The 26380-nt window shown below is 42.2% G+C and overlaps 1 protein-coding gene across 1 annotated transcript in view; it reads left to right on the top strand.

The window, feature by feature from the left end:
- Positions 1-26380, top strand: part of Csmd1 (CUB and Sushi multiple domains 1) — a 1555368-nt gene that overhangs the window by 1463513 nt on the left and 65475 nt on the right. The window contains exons 46-49 of the mRNA XM_051170014.1: positions 811-924; positions 6754-6942; positions 10883-11029; positions 14338-14526. Of these exons, the coding sequence (XP_051025971.1) occupies positions 811-924; positions 6754-6942; positions 10883-11029; positions 14338-14526 (639 nt within the window). The remainder of the gene's footprint in view (positions 1-810; positions 925-6753; positions 6943-10882; positions 11030-14337; positions 14527-26380) is intronic.

The following is a 26380-nucleotide window of genomic DNA, read 5'->3' as shown; positions in this document are numbered from 1 at the left end:
TATCAAGTCTCTTCTTGGCTACCTGCTGTCCTTCCTCTGAGTGCCACCAGGTCTCCCCCTCCAGGGGACATGGTCAAATGTGAGGCACCATAGTACGTGAGAAAGTCATATCACACTCTCCACTCAACTGTGGAGAATATTCTGACCATTGGCTAGATCTGGGAAGGGGTTTAAAGTTTACCTCCTGTATTGTCCTTGGCTGGTGCCTTAGTTTGAGCGGGACCCCTGCTTTATTTCTTATTCATGAGTCATCTGGTCCTGTTAGGAAAGCAACCACAGCATATGTCGGCAGAGTAATTATTAGAACCCAGGATTTCTCAGACTTTATTACAAAACCGTATTCCCATGGTCACACTGTATTGTGGAATGCTGGCCCAATCGCACGGTCCAGTTCCTGCTCTACTGAAGATCGCTAGGCTAATTGGAGCAGGGTGTTTCCCTGGACAGGGTCATGAGCAAGCCATGTGGGGTTTGCTGAAGCCGTTTCCTAATTCCACTCCATGGCCTTCCTCAGATCCCAGACATCGATGCCTCTTCTGTTTATTAGGCAAGGCATTTTTAAAGTGGGACATACAGCTGTATGGATCAAGGAAGGGGACAGCTGGACATGGTCTCTTTTCAGTAATGTTAAATTCTATAAACTAAGACCTGAAAACTGGGCTTTTTAGGGACATACATAAAGTAAGCATGGACACTCAAGTGGTTTTCTCATTGACATAGTTCATTAAGCAGTTACAAATGATTGACACAGTCACATTTGTCACGTATTCTGGAAATATCAATCCCCGGGTGTTGGGTTGATTCTTTCAGGGGACTTCGTAAAGTACCAGTGCCACCCTGGGTACACGCTGTCAGGGAGCGACACGCTGACCTGCAAGCTCAGCTCACAGCTACAGTTCCAAGGCTCTCCACCCACCTGTGAAGGTATGTCGGACCCTGGAGCTCTGGTTGCTCTGACAGCCTCGGGGATGGGCTTGGATTTGACCCATGTCTGTGCTGAGTTGGTCCCGCAATGTAAGCAAGCTGCCAACAGAGGTATTGGAAGACATTGGACCTTTAGCCTTCCCTTAAAATAAGTCTAAGTCACAGTCTTCCCAACAAATCATCATGGAAAAGTTCAAATGCATCAAAACTGAAATATTAAATAACAGCCAATATCCATCACTGATACTGCAATCCTTTTTCACATCTTTCCAATTTGTCTCATGTTTTGGGCCCTTGGCAAGTAAACTGAGCATCCCAAGGTTTCCCTGCCAACACTTCACCTGGATTTGCATCTCTGGCAGTTAACACTTTGGACATAAAATGTATAAACAATGAAATATATCTATTTTTGGTTTTGTATATGCTTCCAATATAAACTGACCATATACCAGACTTAGTTCTAGGCTGCAAATGTTGGTCAAGGGACTAGAATACAATTAGATCACTTAAGAAATGTAATTTAGTATGGACCACTTTCCAGCACAGTGGGAAGAAAATAGCCTTTAGATGGTCCAAGTAGGTCAGACACACCATCTCGGCTCACTGCTAGTGTATTCAACTCACTTTACACAACCACAGTTCTGATGGGGAACATCTGAGACGTTTTGAGCAGGAGATGCCATCTTCATCATCTTAGAAAATGGGATGCAGTTATGAATGAACAATCACAGAATGTGCACCATGGCTTAGATCGCTCAGAAAATTAAACATCAGAATTGCTGGCACCGGGAGCTACTGCTCTGCTGGGTAGCCACCCTGGTCTGCTCCAGGCTGAGTGAGCTTCAGATGGATGAAACCATGACTCCATAACTCATCATTGTCTTCGAAGGGCTCAGGTGCCAAGCTGTGGCCTGGAGTTAGGAGACCCTGAGTCATTTTCTTGGGTAAACTGATCTCGGGCTTCGTTTCTCAAGATGAGGGAATGCATACAGTTGCGTACTCATAGGCAAACCTTCACATTTTAAAGGTACATTTTAATCTCAAATGAAGTTTCTCAGGCTGGAGAGTTTAAAAGAAGCCTAGAAAAGGGACCCAAATTGTTTAGTATTGCACTCACAGAACAGGAACCACCTGTCATTACATTGCCCTGTCTGGATTAACTTGGTTTCCATTAAAATGAAGTCTAACTCATGTCCATCCACACAACTGTGAGCCTATAAGCTCAGTTCCCTGTGCACAACACCTGCTTGGGAATGCAGCCTTCCACAGGCTCAGCTGTGGTTCTTCCTGGAGGTTAGAAGCCTGTGACTTCCCTACCCTCTAACTATTATTCTTAATAGCCTTGGGCTCCTTTTCCTTCAGAAACAAATTCATTAAAAGGAGATGAGCTAAGGAAATCTTAGTTGTGTTTCTCTGAGCAACTCATTAGTTTGAAAGAGCTCAGATGCCTGTCTTGTGCTTGACCCTAATCACCTATACACTTAATTATAATCCTTGTCTATTTTCTAATTATTTTGTAGGGTTCAAGTGGGGAGCAATCCCTCAATAAACTCTTAATGGAGAATCGTGTTCACTTTTAATTTTACTTCCTTGGGTGTCATACACACTTGTACCAGCTCTCTGACAGCTGCCAAGTGTTTGGGGTGGGAGCAGTGGGGAGGCCTTCCAACCGTGCTCTGGAAGGTCACAGTGTGCACGGAGAACGTACCACCCTGTTAGATGCTACCCTGATTCAGAGAAATCTGAGCAAGAGATGACAACAAAGTAGTACTTCCCGTGTTCAGGAAAATGAAACAAAACAAATCTGTTTTAAAGGAGACAAAACAATGAACAATTCACCAGAATTAGGAAAAGGTGCATAGCGCCCCAGAAGGATGAGCAGACCTCCCCTTAGGTACTTTAGGGAAGAGATGCTAAGAGAGCTGGCTCTCACAGAGCCTGGCTTCTGAGACATTTTGAAGGACAAGTGGCTTCATCCTACAGACCACAAGGAGTTCACAGTTGTTTTCAGACATAAACTAAAAATAGACTTGGGCCAATGAGATAGCACGGTGTGTAAGGTACTTGTAACCAAGCCTGACTACCTGAGTTTGATACCCATATCTCACATGGTGGAAGGAGAGAACCAACCTCCTGCCTTTGTCCTCTGACCTCAACATAAATGGTGAGGCACATATATTTTTCAACCAACTTCCCTCCTCCTATTTTCTTAGGGTCTTCCTAGTTTTCACACTTATCTCATCCTATAGGTGGTACTGTAGATTGATTAATTATTGGTTTTGGAACAGTGTCTCACTATGGAGCACTGGTTGCCTGAAACTCACTGTTGGACCAGGCCAGCCGTGAGGGCACTAACATCTTCCTGTCTCAGCCTGCAAGTGCTGGGATTAAAAGTGGGCATTCCCATGCCTGGCAAGACTTAATCTTTTCTATTTGTTGTTTTTGTTTTGTTTGCTTGAGAGTATCCCTATGTCACTCTGGCTGTCCTGGAGCTCCTATGTAGACCAGGCTGACAGAACTCACAGAGATCTGTCTGTCTCTGTCTCCAGAGTGCCGGCACGAAAGGTGTGCACCTCCACATCCAGCTAAGGAGTTCATCTTAATGATTAGACATCCTAGTTCAAGTCCCTAGCCCTAAGTTATTTTTGCTCATGGCCTGTAAGACATGCTACACAATGCACGTCATGTTTGTTAAGCCTTACGGCTGATTTTTCTTTGAAAAAGTAAATAGTAATTGAATGTGCCATGCACCTGGCAAGAGGAGCTAGCTCTGGTTGCAGGCAAGCTCCTTTATGAGGTCTCTCTGAAGGCCATCCCTATAGCAGAAGTTTTCTCAACTGTCTCTTGAGGTGTGTGGGGCTTTAAATGTGTCATTGCTGCTGAAGAACTGAGAACTTTTAGCTCCGGGAGAGAGCTAAAGGCTTCATACTAGCTGCATCGCTCCTGGCAACAGTTTATAGCAGCTTCCAGGAAAGAGTAGGTTCCCAGAAAACAGCAGGGCAGACAGGAGGAGGCAAAGACATTTGGGCTCATTGGAAAATGCATTCAAGTATATTTTAAAATTAATATTTGTGCCCGAAAATCATCGCGTTAAGCATTAAGGAAACGTGATAAAACGACTTTGCTCGCATTTTCATTTCCCCTCCTCTACTAAGCAAGAGAGAAGGAGTAACAATGACCCCACACAGGGATACTTCTGACAGCTGCTCTGTGCCCCAGCCCTGGAGGTGAGCATGACTTTCCAGGTGGCATTCAGCAACTCATTGCAAAGTTTCCTAGTTCCAGACAGTCTGAAGTTCAGAGTCATTGAAAACACTACCTGCAGTGGTAGGGTGTACAAGTAGAAGCCTGGCCTAAGAATCCCCAGTGAAACAGAGAGAGCAGACACTGCTTGGTAGCACCTGCCTGCTGAGCCAAGGAAGGTATACAGCTGGGACATTTCCAGTTTCTGAACACCTTTCCCCATATGGCACGTTCTACTTAAGAAAGATGTTCACATCTGCCTCATCTCACCTAACCCTGAGGGGGAGGGCTGTTACCATCATCTATTTGTAGAAGAGACAGGAAAAGTGCTGGCCCCCACTGCAACATGGAAGCAGGTCTGTGGGATTCCTGGAACTGTGTTCTCAAGCCCACACAGGTGTGCAGACACAAAACGCAACCTATGTGATGTGCTCCTTTTAAAAATATCAGCACGTCCAACCTACAATGGGCAAAGTAAATTTTGCAAAGCGATGTCACTGAACGAATGGGTTTACATCGATCTTAGTGAGCACAAAGACAAATTGTAAAACAGAAGATAAAACCGTGGAGTGATGTACTGCCTACAGGAAGGGAGGAAGAAAGCAGTGCAAGTATCTCCAAAGTAAGGCTCTCCCCAAAAGAAGGAATAACGAGGGCCTTATCTTACTTAAATTCCCATAGGAAAGCATATAAGGTGAGGGCACATCCCTCTTCATGCCTAGCACAGCGGTACATTAGGGAGCATGCTCACTCTGAGGTCATAGTTCAAGAAGAAAGGTGGACGACAGATAACTGGGCATACTTAGCTCAAAGTCACAGAGTACATTCAAAGGCTCAGCAAGAAGACCGCTCTGCTGAGAATGCTGGGCTCTAGGTTATACTGGACAGAATTTTCTCTAAGTTGCTTAGAAGAATAAATCAGAGTGCTCAGTGACCCAAGCTGGCTTTTTCAATTTTCTCCAGCCTTAGTTAAAACAAAATACAGAACTTGGATGATATGTCAGTGCAAGAGTTTATCTATTTTATTTTATTTTATTTTATTTTACTTTATTTTCTGATGTAAAAAAAAGAACAGGATCAAAAGCAACTGATTGAAGAAAATTTATTTTGACCTACATTTCCAGAGGTGTAAGTGTCCATCACCGTGAGGAGGCAGGGCAGCAGGAAGGAGAACCCTAAGTCTTTCAGGGAACACGCAAAATAACAAAAGAAACTGGAATTAGTGTGGACTATATACTCATAAAGAATGCCACCAGTGACCTACTTCCTCCAGCAAGTTGTATCCCCTAAACCCTAACCCAAACAACATCACAGCTGCAGACCAAGTGCTCAGTGCCTCAACCCATGGGAACATTTCTCATTGAAACCACTAAGCCTGGAAGGCACCAGCTGCCTTTGGTGGCTAACAATGTCACTATCATCACTGCAGAAGATAGGACTTCTGACCAAGTTCTGTCTGTGACTTCCATTTGGAATTATTTTCAGTGAGGCTCCTGTAATTGGTTTATACTGTGACTATGTAAGGACTCTGGCCTAAAGTACATTTTAAAGGGTTCTGTGATAGATTTAATTGCTTATGTTTTTGTTAAAAAGCCTGCTGGGTTTTAAGGTATATTTCAGTTAGACTATCTAAATGCTTGGGCAACCCTCAAAGACAACACTTAGGAATGACACATCTTACAAGCTCTTCCCACCTGTTTGAGACGTGGCTTCATTTTGAAATGTATGAGTAAATAACACACAGTTGACTCATTAAAATGGGAAAATTTGCCAAATGAGATGCATGACTTTGACAAAACCCTTGGGGAAAGCTAGTTACTGATCTGCTTAAACTCTGTGAATAATGTGGGTGCACCGCTTTTTATACGTTATGGCTGATCAGTGTCCCTTAGTAGCTATATAAGCCAAAGTACTTGTGTAATATAATTTAATTTAGCATTGAGAGATAGCATTAAGGAATTCTTTTTGGTGAATTTACATTTAAATTTTCTTTTTAATTAGCCTGGAAGTAACTGGATCAAAATAGGATGAGGAAAAAGTATCACCAAACTTGCAATAACTTGGTGTTTCCAAAAAAAGCATATTTACTTTAGAAGTCACGAGTCCTGTTGAAGACTGTAGCAAACGTTCCAGAGTGGGTTTGGACAATGTTTCTCCGGCTCATTTCATACCTAAATGGTCACATCAAACACTTAGATTTTATTTATCTAAGTATAGCAAGAGTCAGAGCAGAAATAAAAAATTTTCTTTTATAGAGAGCCACACTTTATTACATTGTATCAAGGTGGGATATCTGTCTTACTTTTGCACTGGGGTGGCTTGGGATGGTGTGATGAAACTCAGGGAGCCTCATCAGGTTGTTCCAGAGATTCAGCGGCCAGTGTTGTATAAACCCAGTAGAAGGCACACACTGCTCCTTATATCTGTGCCACTCTCAGAGATGCCCATGTCCTGCATTAAACGTAGTCAGAGCTCAATGGACTGTCTTCTCCTCTCAAGGGACCCTGTATAGAGAGACAGAACCCACCTCATCAGTGTTGGATTCCTGGTGTTAATGCAGACTTCTACTGCCTCTTTTCTCCTTAGCACAATGTCCAGCAAATGAAGTACGAACAGACTCCTCTGGGGTGATCCTCAGCCCGGGGTATCCAGGCAACTACTTTAACTCCCAGACATGTGCTTGGACTATCAAAGTGGAGCCAAATTTTAACATCACTCTCTTTGTGGACACCTTTCAAAGTGAAAAGCAATTTGATGCACTGGAAGTATTTGATGGTAAGCCGTGTGTGTGTGTGTGTGTGTGTGTGTGTGTGAGAGAGAGAGAGAGAGAGAGAGAGAGAGAGAGAGAGAGAGAGAGAGAGAGAGCATCGTGAGGGTCATTAACAAAAACACCATCTTAATGTCTCGCTATCAATCTGGGTCAGGCTTGTTAAACTGCGTCTTCCCACAACAACAACAGCACAAATGAATCACCACAGGGCTTATGCTTTCTCAGATATTAGGCGACCTTCAAACACTACTATTGCGTTGTTCACATTACAGATTTTCTGCAGGGGTGTGTGTGTGTGTGTGTGTGTGTGTGTGTGTATGTGTGTAACACAGATTAGTGGGATACCACAGGACACTTTTAGCATTCCAAATGTCTACTTCACTAGAAATGCACGAAATGAGGGCTTCACACAGACATCAAAGCATCAAAGTGGTAAGTGTCGCTAGTGTCTTTACAGAGTTGTTTTATATAGTTAAATTGAGTGCCTTTGATGCCAAAAGATGTTGCTTTCCACATGCGTTTTGGTTTTCTACAGCTCTAATGAGCACCCTAATACAGCAGTGCAGGTGGCTGGACTGTCAGCTGAGCTGGAACCAAGGCCAGGGTTTTTCTTTGTATAGAAGCTTCATCATTTCTGAGCAAAATTTGGCCAAACATAGTATGCGTGGCCAAAATCACAGGGTTTTCTTGTGTTCCCATGGATTTCTCATCAGGGTTAGATAAGCCACTAACTATTCAGTGATTTAAAAATTCTCTTATTGATTTTGTGTTTCTGTGAGTCGCACTAACTTGATGGAGTATGAAAAGTAAATCATTTGTGTAGGTCAAACCCCAGGAGTCAAGTTCTGCAGATTGCTGAATTGAAAATAAAACTTTAAGTGATATATATATATTCCAATGCGTTGATCTGCAGATATAAAGGAAAAGAGTGCTTCACAGGCTGTTGTCTCTCCTAGTGTGTGCACAAGTGCAGGTGTATATTCCTATTTGTATCATAAGTAACTACTGGTGTGCAAATGATCTTTGAAAGCTTATATGTTTCCTCTGATTCATTTGAATTTGAATATAGAAGGCAGTATTTTTATGCTTCTGACTTTCAGAAGCAAAATCCTTGCCAAAAGTTTTTTCCCTAATTGCTCACAGTCTGGTATTGTCTAAATATGGCCAGAACACAATTCTAAGTGTGACCATGACCAAAATCAAAAGCTAGAGAGAAGAGCAGAGCAGACAGCACTAGTTTCTGCCAAATTAACAGTGGCTCATGGCTCGCCTAACTCTGCTTTTCAAATATTTTTCTATAAAGTGAAAGATCAGAGTTTTGTATTGAAACTTCTGCAAGTAATGGCATTTTCTCTGCACTAAACACTGTTCCCGTCTTTATTTTGGCAGCACAGGTGCTATTTTATATTTCATGAACTGAGCAGAAGTAGGCTGAACAAACTGGCTGTGAGCACCATTTACTCAGAATTTCTCTGTGTGAATTTTATTATTCAAGTGTGGATTTTCCTCACTTTCTTAGTTTTTATAGGACTCAGCGAAGAACAGTGTGTGAGTCCCAGCTGTGGCTGGCTGCTGAGACCACAGCATTGACTGTTGTGACCGATGTACCTGCACCTCTCCTTTCTTGTTTTTTTTTTTGTTTTGTTTTGTTTTGTTTGATACATGCTTTGTAGAGGCATGCTTCCCAAGACAGGCCTGAGCACTATGATTTAGACAGAGAAAAGATGAACAGTCAGGAATCTGATGGGAGAGTAGAAACACTTGAAAATTCACTCCTGCATCCTGTCAGTAAAATTGACATTCAAACTATGACAAACTCAGGATAATTAATTTTCCAGCAGTGTTTTCCTTCAGTGGGTATATGGTCTTGCTTTACAGCCATGAGCCAATAGCACACAGCTCATACTCTCCCATCTTCCACATAGAGTGGGGTTATTCTTCTGTAGGGAGTAGGCAGGACGCTTCACAGAGACTCCTTGGGGATCATATTTCATAACAAGAAGAATCATTTCTAGGGAGCCTCCATGCCTGTTCTTAGTTTGTTATTTTATCTTGTGTAATTTTGTGACTGCTGTTTCCAATTCCCCCACTAGTATACACAACAGAGAATATTTTCTCAGACTTGGAGAATGAGAGTGCAATGTTTAACTGTGGTGAATCTGGTGTCTCTGAGCCTCTCCTTAGCATATAGATGTGTCGTGTGGTCATCACATGGTTTTTCTCTGTGTATCTGTGTTGCAGTCACCACTTTTTATAGCCCACCATTCAGACTCGAGTCAACGTCCACCCATGTAAGCTTGTTTCCATTTAGCTCTATTTATATAGAACATATATCCAGGGGAGTCACTTTCTAAGTTATGGAAAACAGGAATTCAATGGACGCTTGTGTAGATTCCAGCAGAGCCTTGCACCGTTTTATCTGGGGTGAGTCCCCAAAAGTGATTTGGGAGTAAGACAAAGTGAAGCTGTGATTTGTCAGTATTTTCCATGAATGGAGATTCTATGTGTGATTCGAGGGGAGGAGGGCCCCCTTTGCTCTGATAAGTTTAGATTATGTATAGCCACAGGAGGCTTACTCTCCCATACTCTTACACATTTTCCATGAGAGAACTTGTGAAATGCAGACAAGGCAATAATGTTTTTAGGACAAGGAGATGTAGCTGGCTCCACTAATAGAAAGAGTGCTGAATACAGCACCTGTTTCTACAAAGTGATTTCTCTCCCAAGCGACATGACGATGCAGCCAAAAGATGCTACACTGGGCACTTAACAGCTCTGCTGTCTAACAATTTTGACAACCTTCACATATACAGAATAAAGATTACATGCCAATAATAACTTTTAGATTATGTTCACATTTTCTGTATCTTTGCTTCTTTATAGGGGCACGGAGAGTTGTTGGGAATGTCCGCTGATGCACGGTTCTTTCCTAGCTCCAATGTGGACAGTTATATCCCTAAAGCAAGACATTGTTATGAATGTTTCCACAATTCATTCTTTATCTCTCTCTACTCATCCATCCATCCACTCACTATCTATGAATCCATCTACTCCCCCATGAGCCCATCCATCATCTCTCTGCACATGAGGTTCTGGTACTGCACACAGTTGAATTTTGTGCTCACTATGACACTAATCTACAAATGGGCACTCTTAGACATCCATATACTACTCTTGGATTTATCTATGTGAATATATGTATATTACTTTATTAATTTTGTGTACTCTATAAATTTAATTTCTCCTCATGATACTTGCAACACTTGGCTTTGGTTTGGAAAGTTTTGGTCCTAAATTTATCATGAGAAATAATATTGGAATATTGTTGCTATATAAATAGCTCTTGTACCTATCTGCTAGAGCTGATGGAATTAAAACTTCAAATTTACTATATATGACCCAGTTGCTCCTCAAAATGGCTGGCTTAACTTGTATGCCTCTGACATTTCGAGTAAGCTTCTGGTTTTCTATACTTGCAGTATAAGTTGTAATAATACAATTATTTCCACGCTTTCAAATGCCACTGTTTAACTCGTGTAGTTGATTTATGCACTTGTTTCCCTCCCCTTCCCCCTGATTGTTTTATCATCATGGAATATATTTGTTGTTATTTTAATTTGAAATTTTTTGTTCCCAAGCTGTACTATGGACCAACAGTAATAAAAATGGCATAGTACTGGCATAGAAATAGGCTAGTTGATCAATGGAATCAAATCAAAGACCCAGAAATAAACCCACATGCCTATGGAGACTGATTTTTGACAGAGAAGCCAACTCCATACAATGGAAAAAAGATAGAATCTTCACCAAATGGTGCTGGTTGTTTTCTTTGGAAATAAATAACTATATACTGTACATGTGGACACATGTTTAATCAACAAGTAGGAATAATCTGCATTTTGTAGGTGCTCACATCTGAATGTCTTCTTTTTCTATTTTTCTTAGGTTCTTCTGGACAAAGTCCTCTGTTAGTGGTCTTAAGTGGGAACCACACTGAACAATCCAATTTTACCAGCAGAAGTAACCATCTATACCTCCGCTGGTCTACAGACCATGCGACCAGCAAGAAAGGCTTCAAGATTCACTATGCAGGTGAACAGAAGGGTTTGGACATCAATGGAAAGGGCTTTCAGTACCACATGTCTTCATTAACAGTAGGTTTAGCTTATGGCATAGATCAACTTGGGACAATTGATGACCAGCAAGAAGAACATAGTGGAGGGTTACTTAGAGTGGGAATTGATTATATTGCCATAAATGGTATAAACAATAATCACCATTGTCCCTAGAATGTCACCCCATCTATTGCATTCTACATATTTATTTTTAAATATGGTATAGTTTACTGGCCTATATGTTATATGAAAATTTACATTATAAGTCTACATTTGGCATACATATATGTGTACTTCCATATCAAAATCTAAGTTATTTTATCCTTTTTCCATATTCTTTAATTATTGTCTGTAAGTTTTTATCTGTATTATATTAATTAAATCTTCTAGTACGTCAATGAAATGTTAGGCCCATGCATAGTCTTCAGTGTGCTCTGACCTACATCAGTGTGTCTGTTACACCATGAGAGCATGGGCTGTTGGGGGGCGGAAGAGGAGGACCTCAATACCTGGGCTTGAAGCTCCTCCCATTTTTAGCAGTAAGTCAGGTAGTCTTAGAGATCTGTCTTCCTTGGAAAGATCCCATCCAGCACTCCCATTGCTGTTGTGTGTTTTCAGGGCAGAAATCTCCCTCAGGGGGGTAAGGTATGTGTTGGGGGCTGGAATATTCTAGCTTTCTCTAGGTGAAGGAGATCAGAGAACCTCACCAGCAGCCAGACATTGAAACTTGTGGAGTGGAGACAATGGGCAGGGGATGTGGTGTGGGAGTGATGGGGAGGGGATGTGGTGTAGGAGTGATGGGGAGGGATGTGGTGTGGGAGTGATGGGGAGGGGATGCAGTGTGTGAGTGATGGGGAGGGGATGTGGTGTGGAGGTGATGGGGAGGGGATGTGGTGTAGGAGTGATGGGGAGGGGATGCGGTGTGAGAGTGATGGGGAGGGGATGCAGTGTGGGAGTGATGGGGAGGGGATGTGGTGTGGAGGTGATGGGGAGGGGATGTGGTGTAGGAGTGATGGGGAGGGGATGCGGTGTGAGAGTGATGGGGAGGGGATGCAGTGTGGGAGTGATGGGGAGGGGATGCAGTGTGGGAGTGATGGGGAGGGGATGCAGTGTGGGAGTGATGGGGAGGGGATGCGGTGTGGGAGTGATGGGGAGGGGATGCGGTGTGGGAGTGATGGGGAGGGGATGCGGTGTGGGAGTGATGGGGAGGGGATGAGGTGTGGGAGTGATGGGGAGGGATGTGGTGTGGGAGTGATGGGGAGGGGATGTGGTGTGGGAGTGATGGGGAGGGGATGCGGTGTGGGAGTGATGGGGAGGGGATGAGGTGTGGGAGTGATGGGGAGGGGATGTGGTGTGGGAGTGATGGGGAGGGGATGCAGTGTGGGAGTGATGGGGAGGGGATGCAGTGTGGGAGTGATGGGGAGGGGATGTGGTGTAGGAGTGATGGGGAGGGGATGCGGTGTAGGAGTGATGGGGAGGGGATGAGTTGTGGGAGTGATGGGGAGCGATGCAGTGTGGGAGTGATGGGGAGGGGATGCAGTGCGGAGTGATGGGGAGGGGATGCAATGTGGGAGTAATGGGGAGGGGATGCAATGTGGGAGTGATGGGGAGGGGATGAGATGTGGGAGTGATGGGGAGGGATGTGGTGTGGGAGTGATGGGGAGGGGATGAGGTGTGGGAGTGATGGGGAGGGGATGCGGTGTGGGAGTGATGGGGAGGGGATGAGGTGTGGGAGTGATGGGGAGGGGATGTGGTGTAGGAGTGATGGGGAGGGGATGTGGGATGTGGTGTAGGAGTGATGGGGAGGGGATGTGGTGTGGGGACAATGGGCAGAGATGTGGTGTATGGACAATGGGGAGGAATTTCAGACATTCTTTCCCTGGAAATGTGATAAAGCCATGCTCAGGCACTTATCACAGTATCTGAGCAGGGATTGGTTTCACACGCTTGTTCTAAAGAACAGATGATCAGACTTTTCAGCCTGTTTTGAGTTTACTAATGTGTGCAAAGGTGGCTAGTGCTGCGGAAGTCATGGGGAACAGAATGAACATTATGTATCCTGTTTCATATGTGGTAAATTTTTTTTAGTTTCTCACTGACATGAAACATGTCGAAATCTTCAGATACTACTCTCTGCCTTCCAAGGCATACCTTTCCATGCAGGGAACAATAGAATTTCTTTGTCCATTCACGTCAGATGGGAGGCCATGAATTGATCATTTTTTCTCATGGAGTTGTATCTACATATGTCATATGTATATGCATATAATCTGTGAGATATACATACACACAGATTTTTCCCTTAAAATTCAGAGACTCTGATGTCTGTTAGGACATGAAGATTAGGCTAGTGTGCTCCAGGCCATAATATGTGGTCAACATGATCACATCCTACACATTTGCACATTGCATCTGCCTGACATACATGCTGCGGATCATCCCAGAATGAACATACACATGCACTCAGGCACATACCCATTAAAATAAAATAAATATGTATTTTTAAAAACTAATACTTGGATGCTGGGGTGATGGCTCATCAACTAAAGGCCCTTACTGTTCTCTGTTGTAGAGGGCCCAAGTTTGCTACCCAGTACCCACATGGAGGCTTATAGTCATTTGCAACTCTACTTCCGGAAGATCTGTCCCTTCTCCTGCCCTACCTCCAAGTGTACCAAACACACATACACATAAAGATTAAAATAAAAATAAAAATGGATAGCCATTTGTTAAGTTTAAAAATGTCACCCAACCAAGGAGATACTTGTTGTCAAATACAGATTTTTGAAACATGAAGTTCTACATTTTCTACATTTGGGTGAAGATTTTATGCAATTCTCATGTATAATAGACAAAGTTTCATGTCTGTATCATAGCCCAATCTATCAGGCCACTAAATGTGTTCTTGACTGTAAAAAATGATCAAAGCCTGTTTCCTTTTTTAATCATTCCTTTCTTAAAATGTAGAGAACGGTTTTGTTGCGAAGGCGGTATCCTGAGCAACATTGTATCATTTCTGACCCTTGTCTTTATGAGTAGCTGTCTGAGGGCACCTGTGGGGAGCCCATCTGAAGATCTGACACTCCCTGGCCACGCTGTAGTCAGAATCCTGCCTGGTGTTGAATCACAGCATCCAGTCTGTGAGCGGCAAAGGAAACCCTATGGGGCTTTTTTGATGTGTATTTGAAGAGATTGTGCTTGCTACTCTAGTCCCAAAGAAAGACTTTTCTTTGTCTTGCCTCTGTCCCTGTTTGTAACCTGCTTGTGTCTGTTTCCTTGTCGCAGCTCCTTACTGCAGCCTCACCTCTACACTCAAGAATGGGGGCATTTTAAATAAAACCACGGGAGCAGTGGGCAGCAAGGTACATTACTACTGCAAGCCTGGGTATCGAATGATTGGCCACAGCAATGCAACCTGCAGGCGGAACCCTGTGGGCGTGTACCAGTGGGACTTCATGGCACCACTCTGCCAGGGTAAGAGATGGCTTCCACCCAACCCCAGTCGCCATTCATTGTTCTCTTTTTAATTGTTCTCCAGAAGTGAAAGAGATTACACATGAGAGCCGATGACACACAGAACTTCAGTGTAGTTGTTCCATTGCTCATTGGCTGACAAATACCCCAAACCAAGGCAACTTAGGAGAGGAAGGCTTATTTTGTCTCATAGCCCAGGGTACGGTTCATTCCAACAGAGTGATATGGTATTTCTGTGATAGTGAGAGGTCAAGGCTGCTTGCTCGCATCCCTGGACAAAGATGCTGAGAGAAAGACTATCAACACCCAGCTGTCTTTGCTTTTCCTGCTTTTGTTCAGTTTGGTTTTCCAAATCATGGGGTGGGGGGAGGTCACTCAAATTCAGGACCACTCAAAGTCCGTCCTCTCTGTAAATGCTCTTGCCTGTACTCCCAGTGTATGTCTCCTGGGGACTGTAAATCCAGTCAAATGGACAGCCGAGACTTACCATCACAGCAGCTTTAAAACGGTACAGTTCAACTTCCCATTGACAATGCAAACATCACTAACATTTGCAGAAGGCTCTGTGAATCTGCGCTGTCTGAGTCAGAGAATGAACAGGCAGTCCCTAGGCTGCGGCTACGGTTATTCTGATTATAATGTGCTCTCTACTCTGAATTTTACTGAAGGTATCATCCTATTAAGATTCAAAATAACTTTTCCTAATCATTGTATTATTTCAAAATATACCTTATCAAAAACAGTGACATCCTCATTTTACTTTGAATACTTTTCCTTTGAGCCACAGTGTTTGTTTCTTTTCTTCTTTGGCCATTTTCATCGAGGGGCTTATTGATGTTCATTTTAATATTTCATGTTCTTTTAAATCTATCAATGCATAGAAGTTTTCAGGTAAAGCATTTTAATTTAGACTCAAGGGCTGGAGGTGGCAAATTTTTCATAGTTTTTTTCCTTGTGAGGTTTATATTCACAATAAACTTGCTCAGTTTCTGAAAGCCAGTAATAAGTTATGAATGGATCTTGAAATCAGGTGCCTCATTTTCCTTTTACACGGGCTGTTCAATTTTCTACAACTACTGTATGAGGAAATTAATGAATACACCCCATGGTTGAATTCTTCAATCATATCAGCATTATTATAACCTTACCTTGGTTTATGCTTTCCCCTTCAGAAATTCTTCTTTATTGTAAGATAAACAGTAAGGCAGCTCCCAGTAGCCTGTTCTTCTAGCAGTGCGAAAGGTTTGCTTCCAAAGGAGGATACTTTGACAAAAAATTATGCTTATTTGCTTTGAGTGTTTTATGACTGATGATGCATACAAGTAGCACTGAAGTCACTCATATGGACACTTGTCCACTTGACAAATTTAAACAACACAACACATTTATGACTTAATAAGACAGTTATTTGGAATCACATAATTCCCTTAAGATGATTCTTTTGGGTTTTGATGTTTTTGTTCGCTTAGTTTTGGTCCTGGTCTTAGTGAATTCACCATGTTGATAGTAATGTTTCTCAAATGCAGAGTCAGGTGGGATATGCGGAAGTCTGAGTTCCTTGGTGGCAAGGGAATACCTACTGGCCTTATACTTTTTGTTCTCTGGGAAATAGGAGTTTTGATAGTTAGCTTTGAGAACACTGAAAGTCTTAAGCCCCGAGGAAGACTATACTTTCCAATATAATGTGGAGGTAGCATGTGTCATTGGAGCCGGAAGAGGATTCACAGGGTACTTGCTCCACGCTCACTTGGGACCCTGAGGTCCCAAATGGCAAGGCTAGGACCCAGGCCTCCTACTGAGTCCGTGATGGTGTTTCCTTAACAAGTGGCTCACACAGTCTCCATCCTGACAGTCTGGAAAGGCCAGAAGCACCAGGCCAGATGTCGTCTATGGGTTCCTGAGAAGTGAGGGTTGTTTTTCTCTCTTTGCTTGACCTTTTCAATGATTTCTGTCAGCAAAGCTGTCTTGGTTTTTCATCCTCCCTGATAAAGCCAGCCATATCTCCTGTACTGCAGCCTTCATTTCCTGCCTCACAGCAAGAAGTTCTGCCAAGCAGCTGTTTCATTATCAATACACTGATCTTCAGCTTGAGGAGCAACCTGTGTGGGAGCTCAGACTTCCTGCACTATCGCGGAGATGCAGTTAAATAGGAGCAACACAGAGCACGCTTTCAAGCGTGCACTGTTAAGCAGTGCAGTGCCCACACAGCTGTTTATTTGAAAGCCTTGTAGGAGCTGGAGCTTTGGTAAGGGGTTGCCTCCATTTGCTTTCTACTTGCACCTTTGCTAGCGTTTCCATGGGCAACAAAGTCGAAAAAATGATCTTGCCCATAAACTGCACGATTAAGCTTTTGTTCTTAAAAATCAAGCCTTTGAAACATAAGCCACTGTTGTCTGCTGTTGGAGCCAGGTTGAGCTGGCTACAGAGATCAGCTGTGTCCCTTGCATAAAAGAAAACTCTGTGACGTAGCATCAGTGCTTGCCATGGTGATGTGAGTGGGTTATACGGCATATATAAAATAGTGTAAAGGTTAATGAAAGGACCTGGCATCTGTCTTCCATTTCTGCAGCATGGGAAAAGGTGGGGAGGGGCATAGAAAGAAACGAAGGAGGAGAATTACAGAACTTTTATTTTAGCACGCGGGACTTTGATAAGATGCTGAGGACACTGAATAATTTATGAGCTTTCATTAAAGGGACAGTATAGCCTTTACTTGCAAAACTGACAGTTCACAAATGCCAGGCCCTCTAGAAGGAAGAGCTGCACTGCAGTGTGAATGGGTGGTAGTTCCACAGGTGGCTGAGGGACAAACCATGTTGGGCACCTAGGGCTAAATGTGAGGTGCTCAGGGAGCTGGCTTTGGAAAATTCTTAAAGGATTCAAAGTTGGAACTTCAAGACAAGTGGGCTGTCCATTATTTGCAGAAGTGTGTGAATAGAGAGTCGGGGTGTGATAGAGAGGAATCAGGGTATGATAGAGAGGAGTCAGGATGTGATAGAGGGGAGTCATAATGTGATAGAGAGGAGTAAGGGTATGATAGAGAGGTCAGGGTGTGATATACAGGAGTCAGGGTATGATAGAGAGGAGTCAGGATGTGATAGAGAGTCAGGACAAGACATCCAACCAGCATTGTCTCCATAGGAGCCTCCAGGGTCAAATGGATGTGGTTCTTGGTGCCAACATTGACACTTCCTCATGTAGTTTCTAACATATGCAGTGTTGTTGGGAGGAAACAGCCCGAAATCATGCCATGGTGCTGTTTTCTCTTTTATAATCATGATAGAGTCACAGGAATGCCAGGCCCTTGACATTTAGCTTTGCCCCTAGATACCTTGACACCTGGGAATTTGCAACTGACATGTGGCACCAGTGATAAAACTGCCCTTCCCTCAAAAGAAGATATGTGGTTCAGAACCTTTTCAAGATAAGCAGGTGAAGCCTACCTGTTTATTTGTGCTTGCACATTTTAATGCGTTTTAGTAGCAAACTTACAGAAACAGTGTGGAAAATAGGCAACAACAAAAGTGTGTGCTTCCGTGTAGGGCAACATGTTTTAAAAAGTGCAGTGACTGGATGAATGATTAAAATGTATGACAAAAAAATGGTGCACATACAACTCAGTTGCCACCGATAGGAAATTTACTTTTTTTTTTTTTTTTTTTTTTTTTTTAATCTAAATGCTGGCATTGTCCAGGGAAATTCCACAGGTTCATTTCTAATTGCTATAGGGTTGAAGTGCTGAGACATGCTCTCTGAGACATGTCAGCTGTGTTAATACTTGTACCCATGTGTATATTAAAAGTTCACACAAGAGAGTGTAAAAACCGCCAACACCTGAATCCTGCCACTGCTTTTTCACTCAAAATCATAGACTTTGTTGCCTTTTGACCCCATGAGGAAATAGTATCCAACATTCAGGATAACAGGAGGAAGTGGAAAAAACATGACTTTTTTTGTCTTTTGAGAATGAAATGTTTCCCCACCTTGGATTCTTAGGCACATTCTATGTGTGCAGCAAGCTAGCTGGGTACCTTCTAGCATAATATTCACATTGGCTTGGCTAACATACAGGCTGGTATTGTTCAGTTGTCCTCTGGGTCTGGTTTGAAGTCTTGAGCAATTTTTCACATCAGACATGGGATCAAAAGTCTAGAAGTGGATGTTCAGTGGGATTCTGATAGTGTCTGGTTTCATGAATGTCATGGTACCAGTCTGTGACACAGAGGTTTCTTCCTCCTCTGGGTACACATCTGGGAGTGGTTTTGCCAGAAGTAGATTTTCAAGTTGGCTTTTTTGTATGAGCCACAGGACAGAGATCTCTTTACTTCCTCCTCTTTCAGGTAGAGCTAAGAGACTGAGAGGCAGAGAAGGATTGAGAGACTGGCTTAAAACCTTTGCTGTTGCTTTTCAAAGTCTTAAGCTCACCTGCCTGCTGCTTAGATACTTTTTTTCCTAACTTTGTTTTTGCATTTTTTTCTTGGCCCCAAGGAGTCTGATAATTAAACTCAATATCTGTTTTATCTAGGATGGCCATTGGACGGCAACCTTTAATAAACCGTTTTCTACTATGAAGTAACAGCAGAAATAAAAATAAGTAATTAATGTAAAAACTGTTCATATAATCATACATAAATATACACAGAGAAAAGGGTGTTTGTTCAGAGATTCAGACTGACCACCTGACCAACACACATGATGACTAGAAAAGAGTTATGTGAAATCAACAGCAACATAAACACACAAAAGCAGAGAAAACTCTTAGGGAAATTGCATTAAATCAGAGCACGCGCTTAGTAAAATGAAGTAGAAAATGCACATCTCAGAGATATGGAACTTAATTAACCTAAACATTAGCAAGGGCTGAAGGAGCTGCCCAAGGAAATGATCAAAATATGAGTGTGATGTCCAGAGGAAACGTTATATTTTCTCATGTTCTAAGGCATAAACAACAGAGAGGGTGAAGCCATTGCCAGCGCATTTTTTAAAATTAATAAATGAAAATCAGAAAACTCTGCTTTATAAGTCAGTGGAGTTGATCTGAAATTCTTCAACAAATAGCATCAGGTCTTGATAGCAAGTGTTCAGCTCTGGCTTGTATAGAGAATATGACCATTGGAGAATGGAGTATTTATGAACCTTGAAGCCCATGAAGAAAATCAGGGGATGGGAGAAGCCAAACTCTTTACTGTCTCACTTGTGATAGGGAAGAGCTATGCCATAGGTGAAGAGTTCAGCATTAGTCATTTGGGGTCAAGGCAACCTTGACCCCCCCCCCAAGCTTGCATTAGGGTAATGTATTCAGTGTTTGTGTATGCCTTGTAAAATAAAGGTCATTGTAAGGACTTAATTTGTAGTGTCACACACCACTACAGTTAAGCAAATATTGGAGAGGAAAACGCACTTAAGTCATAGGACTAGTGTTACAAAATAGCCAAGTTAAGATTTTATAATTAGGGGCTAGAAAGATGAGTCGGTAGCTAAGAGCACTGGCTGCTCTTACAGAGGACCTGTATTCGGCTCCTAGCACCCACATGGTAGCTCACAGTTTTTTGTAACTCCAGTTCCAAGGGCTCCCAGATCCTCTTCTGGCTTCCACAGGACTGCACTCATGGGATGCCTATAAACATAGTAGACATGCATGTACACTCATGCATGCATGCGTGCGCACATGTGTGGGCACACACACACTTTCAAAGAAAAAATTTTTAAATTAATTCATAATTATAAAATATGTATATGATAACAAATATGACAGTTAATAAACTGACATACTTTTTATTATTTAATATATTGATTTTTAAAGCATTTTCATACATAAAAATAATGTTAGATTTACCTTAGTGAGCAGGGCAGGTATCTATTTGAGCAAGGGCAATGTTTCAAGGGCTACTTGACTGAGGAATATGATTCCCCCACCTCCGGCAACCTTGAGCTGCCTATAGCTTCTCAAGAAGTGTTGGTGAGCCTAGTCTTGCTCAGGTCTTACAGTGACATTAATACAAATTATGATGTAATCATTGCATAACATTGATCAGTGTGATATCAACTGCTTCAACTCTTTTTACTGATGCACGCTCTCAATTAACTTAACTGTATCAACTAGCAATACAAACCACGGTATGCCTTTGCCCCTCTGTCTTTTCAATCGCAAAACCTGGATTTCCTTGATGGCCTCTGCCACTTCCTGCAGCTCAAATGAAGGCTGACAATCAAGGAAGCTAAAATGGTCATCCTGAGACAAGCAGATTTTCGTTTGGGACACTGGGGTTAGAGCATGGGGTTTTCTGCCCCACGAAGCTGAGTGGGTACAGCAGGGATTTGAATGTAGTGGTAGCATAAAAAGAAGGGAGAGAAAGTTTTGATAACTTCCTTTCTGTGGTCACAGATGATCTCTCATTATTCTAAGTGTTCCATGCAGAGATGGGTGGAGGCTGTCACGGTGTGGGCTGCCAATGGCCTTTGTGCTCTAAGCCAGGTAGGCTTTCCACTGGGCACACAGAAGGCAAGAGAGAAGATACTAGACATTGGGCAAGCCAGGCAACATTACACTTTCATTTTTCAGTCCTTCCTTCCCTGTTAGCAACTTGAATTACACCCTTAACATTGCCTCACCAGTTGAACACATTTTGACTACTTTAAGAGAACATGTATGTTCAGCTGAACATACATCATCTATTTAAATGAAACACGCATGTTTAGATAATCATACTTGGCCTATTTTAAGAGAAACTGTGGCATCAGACTGGGATGGAGGACAGCCATCCTCAGCCCACATGCCTTTCAGTTGTCCACTAACAACTGCAGAATTTGGAGAGCCACGTATTGTTTCTTTTTCATTAAGCAATGGAATGGTGATTTTCCAGGGCTCATTTTCTTCACTTAGTAAGTAATCTATGGGGGAATCTGACAGGGCAGGTGTATAATGCCTTTGGAATAATGGAAACTGCTCCCTACTCTTTTCCATCAATTGTGAGACCTAAATGTTGAATTGTATCATTAGGTCACTTTTCTGCCACTAACTAGTATGAAGTTTCAACTTTGTCATTGTATTTTAATTCAGTTGTAGATTTCTTCCTGAGAAGCTTTCAAGGTATCAGGCTTCCTGTCTTACACTGAACATTCATAACCACCCTGTTTATTCATCTCCCATCTATTCATTAACTCACTAACTATTCATTAACCACTATGCATATCCATCTATGTGTTGATGTCATCTATTGATTACCTATCAATCATTCAGTCATATATTATCATCTATTTATCTATGTATCTATTGTCTCCTACCTTCCTATCATCTATCATCTCTCTGTCTACCTATCTGTTTTCTTTCTATCTGTAGATCATCAATCATCTCTCTACCTCCCTCTATTATCTATCTCTATCTATCTATCCACTGTCTTGGTTTATCTACTTACCACATATCATCCTTACCAATTTACCTATCATCTCTCTATCCATCCGTTCATCCATCTATCTCCCTATCACCTGTCCATCACTATATTCATATGTAGCCACCATTTCCCCTTCTTTTGTGGTTGTTTCCTAGTAGACATCTATTGCTTTGGTTTATGAACAGAAACAGGCCAGCGACATGTGTTTCCTCAACATCCTGGGAATGCTCTTCTGACCTGACAACATTCACTACCCTTGTCCCACTGGGCAGCAGCTGGCCTGACTCACAGGAGAAGTGAGCAGCGTTGCAGCCTTAAGACCTGACTTCAGTAAAAACACAGTAAACTCTTCTTTGAAGTTTCCCTTTCTAGACGCTTATTCCTCCAGGTACAGGAAAAACATAATGAGGAGTTTTGCTCCTTTGTTCTGAAAGCAAGCTGGACAGCTGCTGTCGCCCATTCATTGAGTTCCTAAGTTAGTGGCTTAAACTCACTCTGTGCATTCTCGGGGGATGGTAACTATATTTTCCAAAAGAATCAGTAAAGCTTTTTTTTACTGAACAAAACAAAACAAAACAAAACAAAGTATGATTTGATAGCAATGACTATTAGGAAATGAGTATAGGACACTCTTTTCTGCATGAGTCTGTCTCTGTTGTGCTGTCAATCACAGCAGCCTTTCAGATTTTGGAGTCTTGCTTATGTCCACATTATAGTCCCTAATTTTTTAAAATTAAAGTCTAGACAAATGTTCAGGCAAGTGATTTTGAGAATTTATTATGTCCTACAAAGTTGATTATGCTAAAATTGTGTTCAGTAGGCTAAAGAAATAACCCAGCAGTTGACAGCACCCAGAGTTAAGTGTCTGTTCCAGAGGACACAGGTTCAACTCCCTGCACCCACACGATGATTTATAACTGTCTGTAATCCCAGTTCTATTGGCTCTGCTGTTTTCTTGTGGCTTTCCCAGAAACCAGGTACACACATGGTGCATAGACACAAGTGCAGGCAGACACATAATTAAAGGGAAAAAAAAAAGACAAAGTTTGAATTCATTAGTTTGAATGTTCCTTCCTGAGTCATTGTTTGAATTGTCAATAAAAAGGAAGGAACATGATCAGTGTTGATTAATTACATATTGTATGAAAATACCCAGTGTTCCCTAGCTGCCTTTTATCATTCCACTCATGTAACTGTGTCAAAGGAGCCCTGTAGATGTTTCTGTCATAGGAAAATACACATAGCATAAATTTCCAGATCAATGATATTAAGTGTATTCATAATGAGACTATCACCACCATCTCACTTCAGCATGCTTTTTTCACGCAGAAATTTTGTCCCACTGAAAGACAATGCCCAACCCTCACCACAGACCTGGAAGTTAAAATTGTTCTCTGTTCCTAAAATTCTAAAAGGCAGGTCCCTTGTGTTAGTAGAATGCCCCAGGTTTTTTTTTTTTTTTTCCCTTTTGTTGCTGACTTCCTCATTCACTCTCCACAGTGCCACTGGAGTCATCTCTGTCCTGTTATGTTCCATAATACCCGGTTTGTTTTTCTTTTTATCCTTGGGATATCCTGTGCTAAATGTTTTCAAGAGGTTTAGAACAGCTGACTGTCTTCTCAGCTGTGTTCTGGTCTAGCCTTCTGGATAGACAACTATTGTTGTACTGCCCACGGATTTTAGTCTGCCCATCTGTCTAATGTAGGTTCTTCTAACCCCACTCTTGGCTCCTTCCATCAGTCTTTGCTCTGAGAAATGATCTTTAGTCCTCTTAACAAAGGCAAGCACTGTTTCCAGGCTAGCCTTGTATATTCCTGTCATCACATTGTCATGGCAGATAAGCAGAAGCAATGCATGACATTAGGCCAGCACTGGGCTCGGGACCTCTCTCTGTCTCTGTCTCTGTCTCTGTCTCTGTCTCTGTCTCTGTCTCTGTCTCTGTCTCTCTCTCTCTCTCTCTCTCTCTCCACTTGCTGTGGATTTCCTTTAGGGCCTCACACTCCACTGATGCTGAGTATGAACATGAATAAAAATGATCACTTGCACTGTGGTCTTTGTTTTTGTTATTACATTTTGAAAATTATTTTTAACCTGTTGGTAAGTTAATTGGTGAGCTGCTGCTGTATGGCCATTAGACGTGAAATTAAATCTGTACATTTGGAGGTAGTATCCCTGGGGTCAGTAACCAAGAGGGGTCTACTACCTGATATCTGAGCCCTGTCACAACTTTGAATGGGGCATAAATATTCAGATAAGGGAGGCTAGGGAGTGGTTAAGAGAACTGGCTGATCTTTCAAGTGTTGGGATTTGATTTCCAGCACCAGTATGGTAACTCACAAGCATCTGTAACTCCAATTTCAGGAGATCTGACACATTCTTCTTGCCTCCATGGCTACCTTGTATATACATGGTAAACAGACATATGTGCACACAAAATAAAAATAATTCTTAACAACAAAAGAATTCTGGTAAGGGCATAGTAGCTCTAAAACCTCCATCCCTCAGAATATGCAGTTGTGATGGATTCTAGCTTTCGGTATGTGCTAAGAGTTGAATGAGATAATAACAGGGAATACACTCCCACTGTCTCGGGCTTTATCAGTGAATGTCCATCCAACAAGATGTTGATATATAGTAATGTGAGGACTAGAACTTTCCATTCATACCATTCTCTGACTCTGTGACCAGTACCATTGGAAAGTCTTGTCTGTGGAAGTTCAGGGAAGTGATGTGACCAAGAGCCTCATTGGCTCTTTGAACACTCAAGGTTAGGCTTCATACCTCTGAATTTTGGTTCATGTCTTTTTCATTTCTGTTGGTGGTGGCAGGAGGATTCTCAGGGATTCACTATCAAGTCTTCCCTGATGCTCATTTAAGTAAGCCCTAAATCAGTGGTTGGTCATTTCAGAAGAGCCATTGAGTGGGAGAACTTGTTCTGAACGAGTGGTTTAAATATGGAAGGCGATGGTGACTTAACTTCAGAGTCGTAGCCATATGATCCCACAGGTTGAACAGAACAAAGAATCACAGAAAGCAAGTCACCAAAGGATGGGGAGTCAGCAGTGCCCCTCACCCCAGCTCCTTTAATGAGCACTCTCCTGAGGATACAAACTGTAGTTCAAATCTCAAAGCAGACTGCTCATTACTGAACAGATCACATAGGGAAGATTCTCTGGAGTCCTTCGGAGCAGAGTTCACTTTTATTTGAAAGCTTTTAGATTGAACAGAATCGTCTGTATGCCTGTCTGACTTGGCCCCTTGGGTAAAAACCCCTTTTATGAGAGCATTTCCTATGAGCTTGTGGGATGTCATCTTTCCTACTTAACCTGCTGGAGATGTCACTTCATTCAATACTTGCCCTCAAGTAAGACTCTTAAGGGAAGTGGGGGATGAGCATAGTATAAGTAAGTAAGAGGGAGGAAAGTTGGGATCTGATGGGTAAATACATGGTTATCTGGAGAAATCAAGTTATATTGAGGGGAATGGAGACATGGCAACATAATGAGATACAAAGAGAGTTTTTAAAAAAAGCACAAAAGACCTGGCACTTCTAGGTTCATTAAAGATGACTGTTTTCAAAGGCTACATAGGCTTCAGGTGGATAGCTTGTCTGCTGGTATGTTTCTTGGACAAAACAGTGGCTTTGGAAAAACTTTAATTGTTCTTATTTTGAACACTTTTTCCAAAGTGATGGTTACACATAAGTATGGCATTTGTGTTAGTATCCCACAGATGTGTTCCTATTATATTACATGAAACACAGATATTTCAGATGGTTGAAATCATGAAATAGAGGGCAGAAGAGTGTGAAAGCTGTAGGGTAGGGAGCAATTCTGTGAGACATTGTCCCCCAGACATGATGGGGCCATTGAACCCACCGCAGCTGTGGCTGCCTGCCCAAGACCTGCGCAAGATTGAGTCCCCCATTAGATTTCACAATGAATGGAAGAAGAGCTAGTGAGATCTCATTCTTTGCTACAAGATTATTGGTAGTTAATGGTTGCTAGGAGAAGGGAGTAATTTTACTCAGTAGTTGGCAACTTTCCATGCCAGTAAAGATCCCCTCACCTATACTTATGTTAACCCCAGTGAAACTTAATGGTTCACCAAAAAAGAAAGAAAGAAAAAATAAAAGAAGAAGAGGAGGACAAAGAAGTAAATGAGGAGAAGGAAGAGTAGGAGAAGGAGGAGGAGGCTGTTCTGTGAAGAACAGTTTCCGTGGGTGTTGGGAGGAGAGAATATGAGAATGTAATAGGTAGACATCTAGCACACTGTGTACAGGTATAAAATTGTCAAAAACAAGCAAAATCCAATACATGAGAAATTTCACAGCTTGAGTTTTCTACAAGTTTGACATCTAAAAATAGCCATTCGTTCATTTATAAGTGTGTGTGTGTTTGTAAATGTGTGTGTGTATATGTACAATTGTGTGTATGTGCGTTGGTAAGAAGACAACTTATCAA

The sequence above is a fragment of the Acomys russatus genome, chromosome 27, assembly GCF_903995435.1.
Source record: "Acomys russatus chromosome 27, mAcoRus1.1, whole genome shotgun sequence".
Taxonomy (NCBI): Eukaryota; Metazoa; Chordata; class Mammalia; order Rodentia; family Muridae; genus Acomys; species Acomys russatus.
The sequence above is the reverse complement of the archived record's forward strand: the minus strand, read 5'-3'. Positions and strand labels throughout refer to the sequence as shown.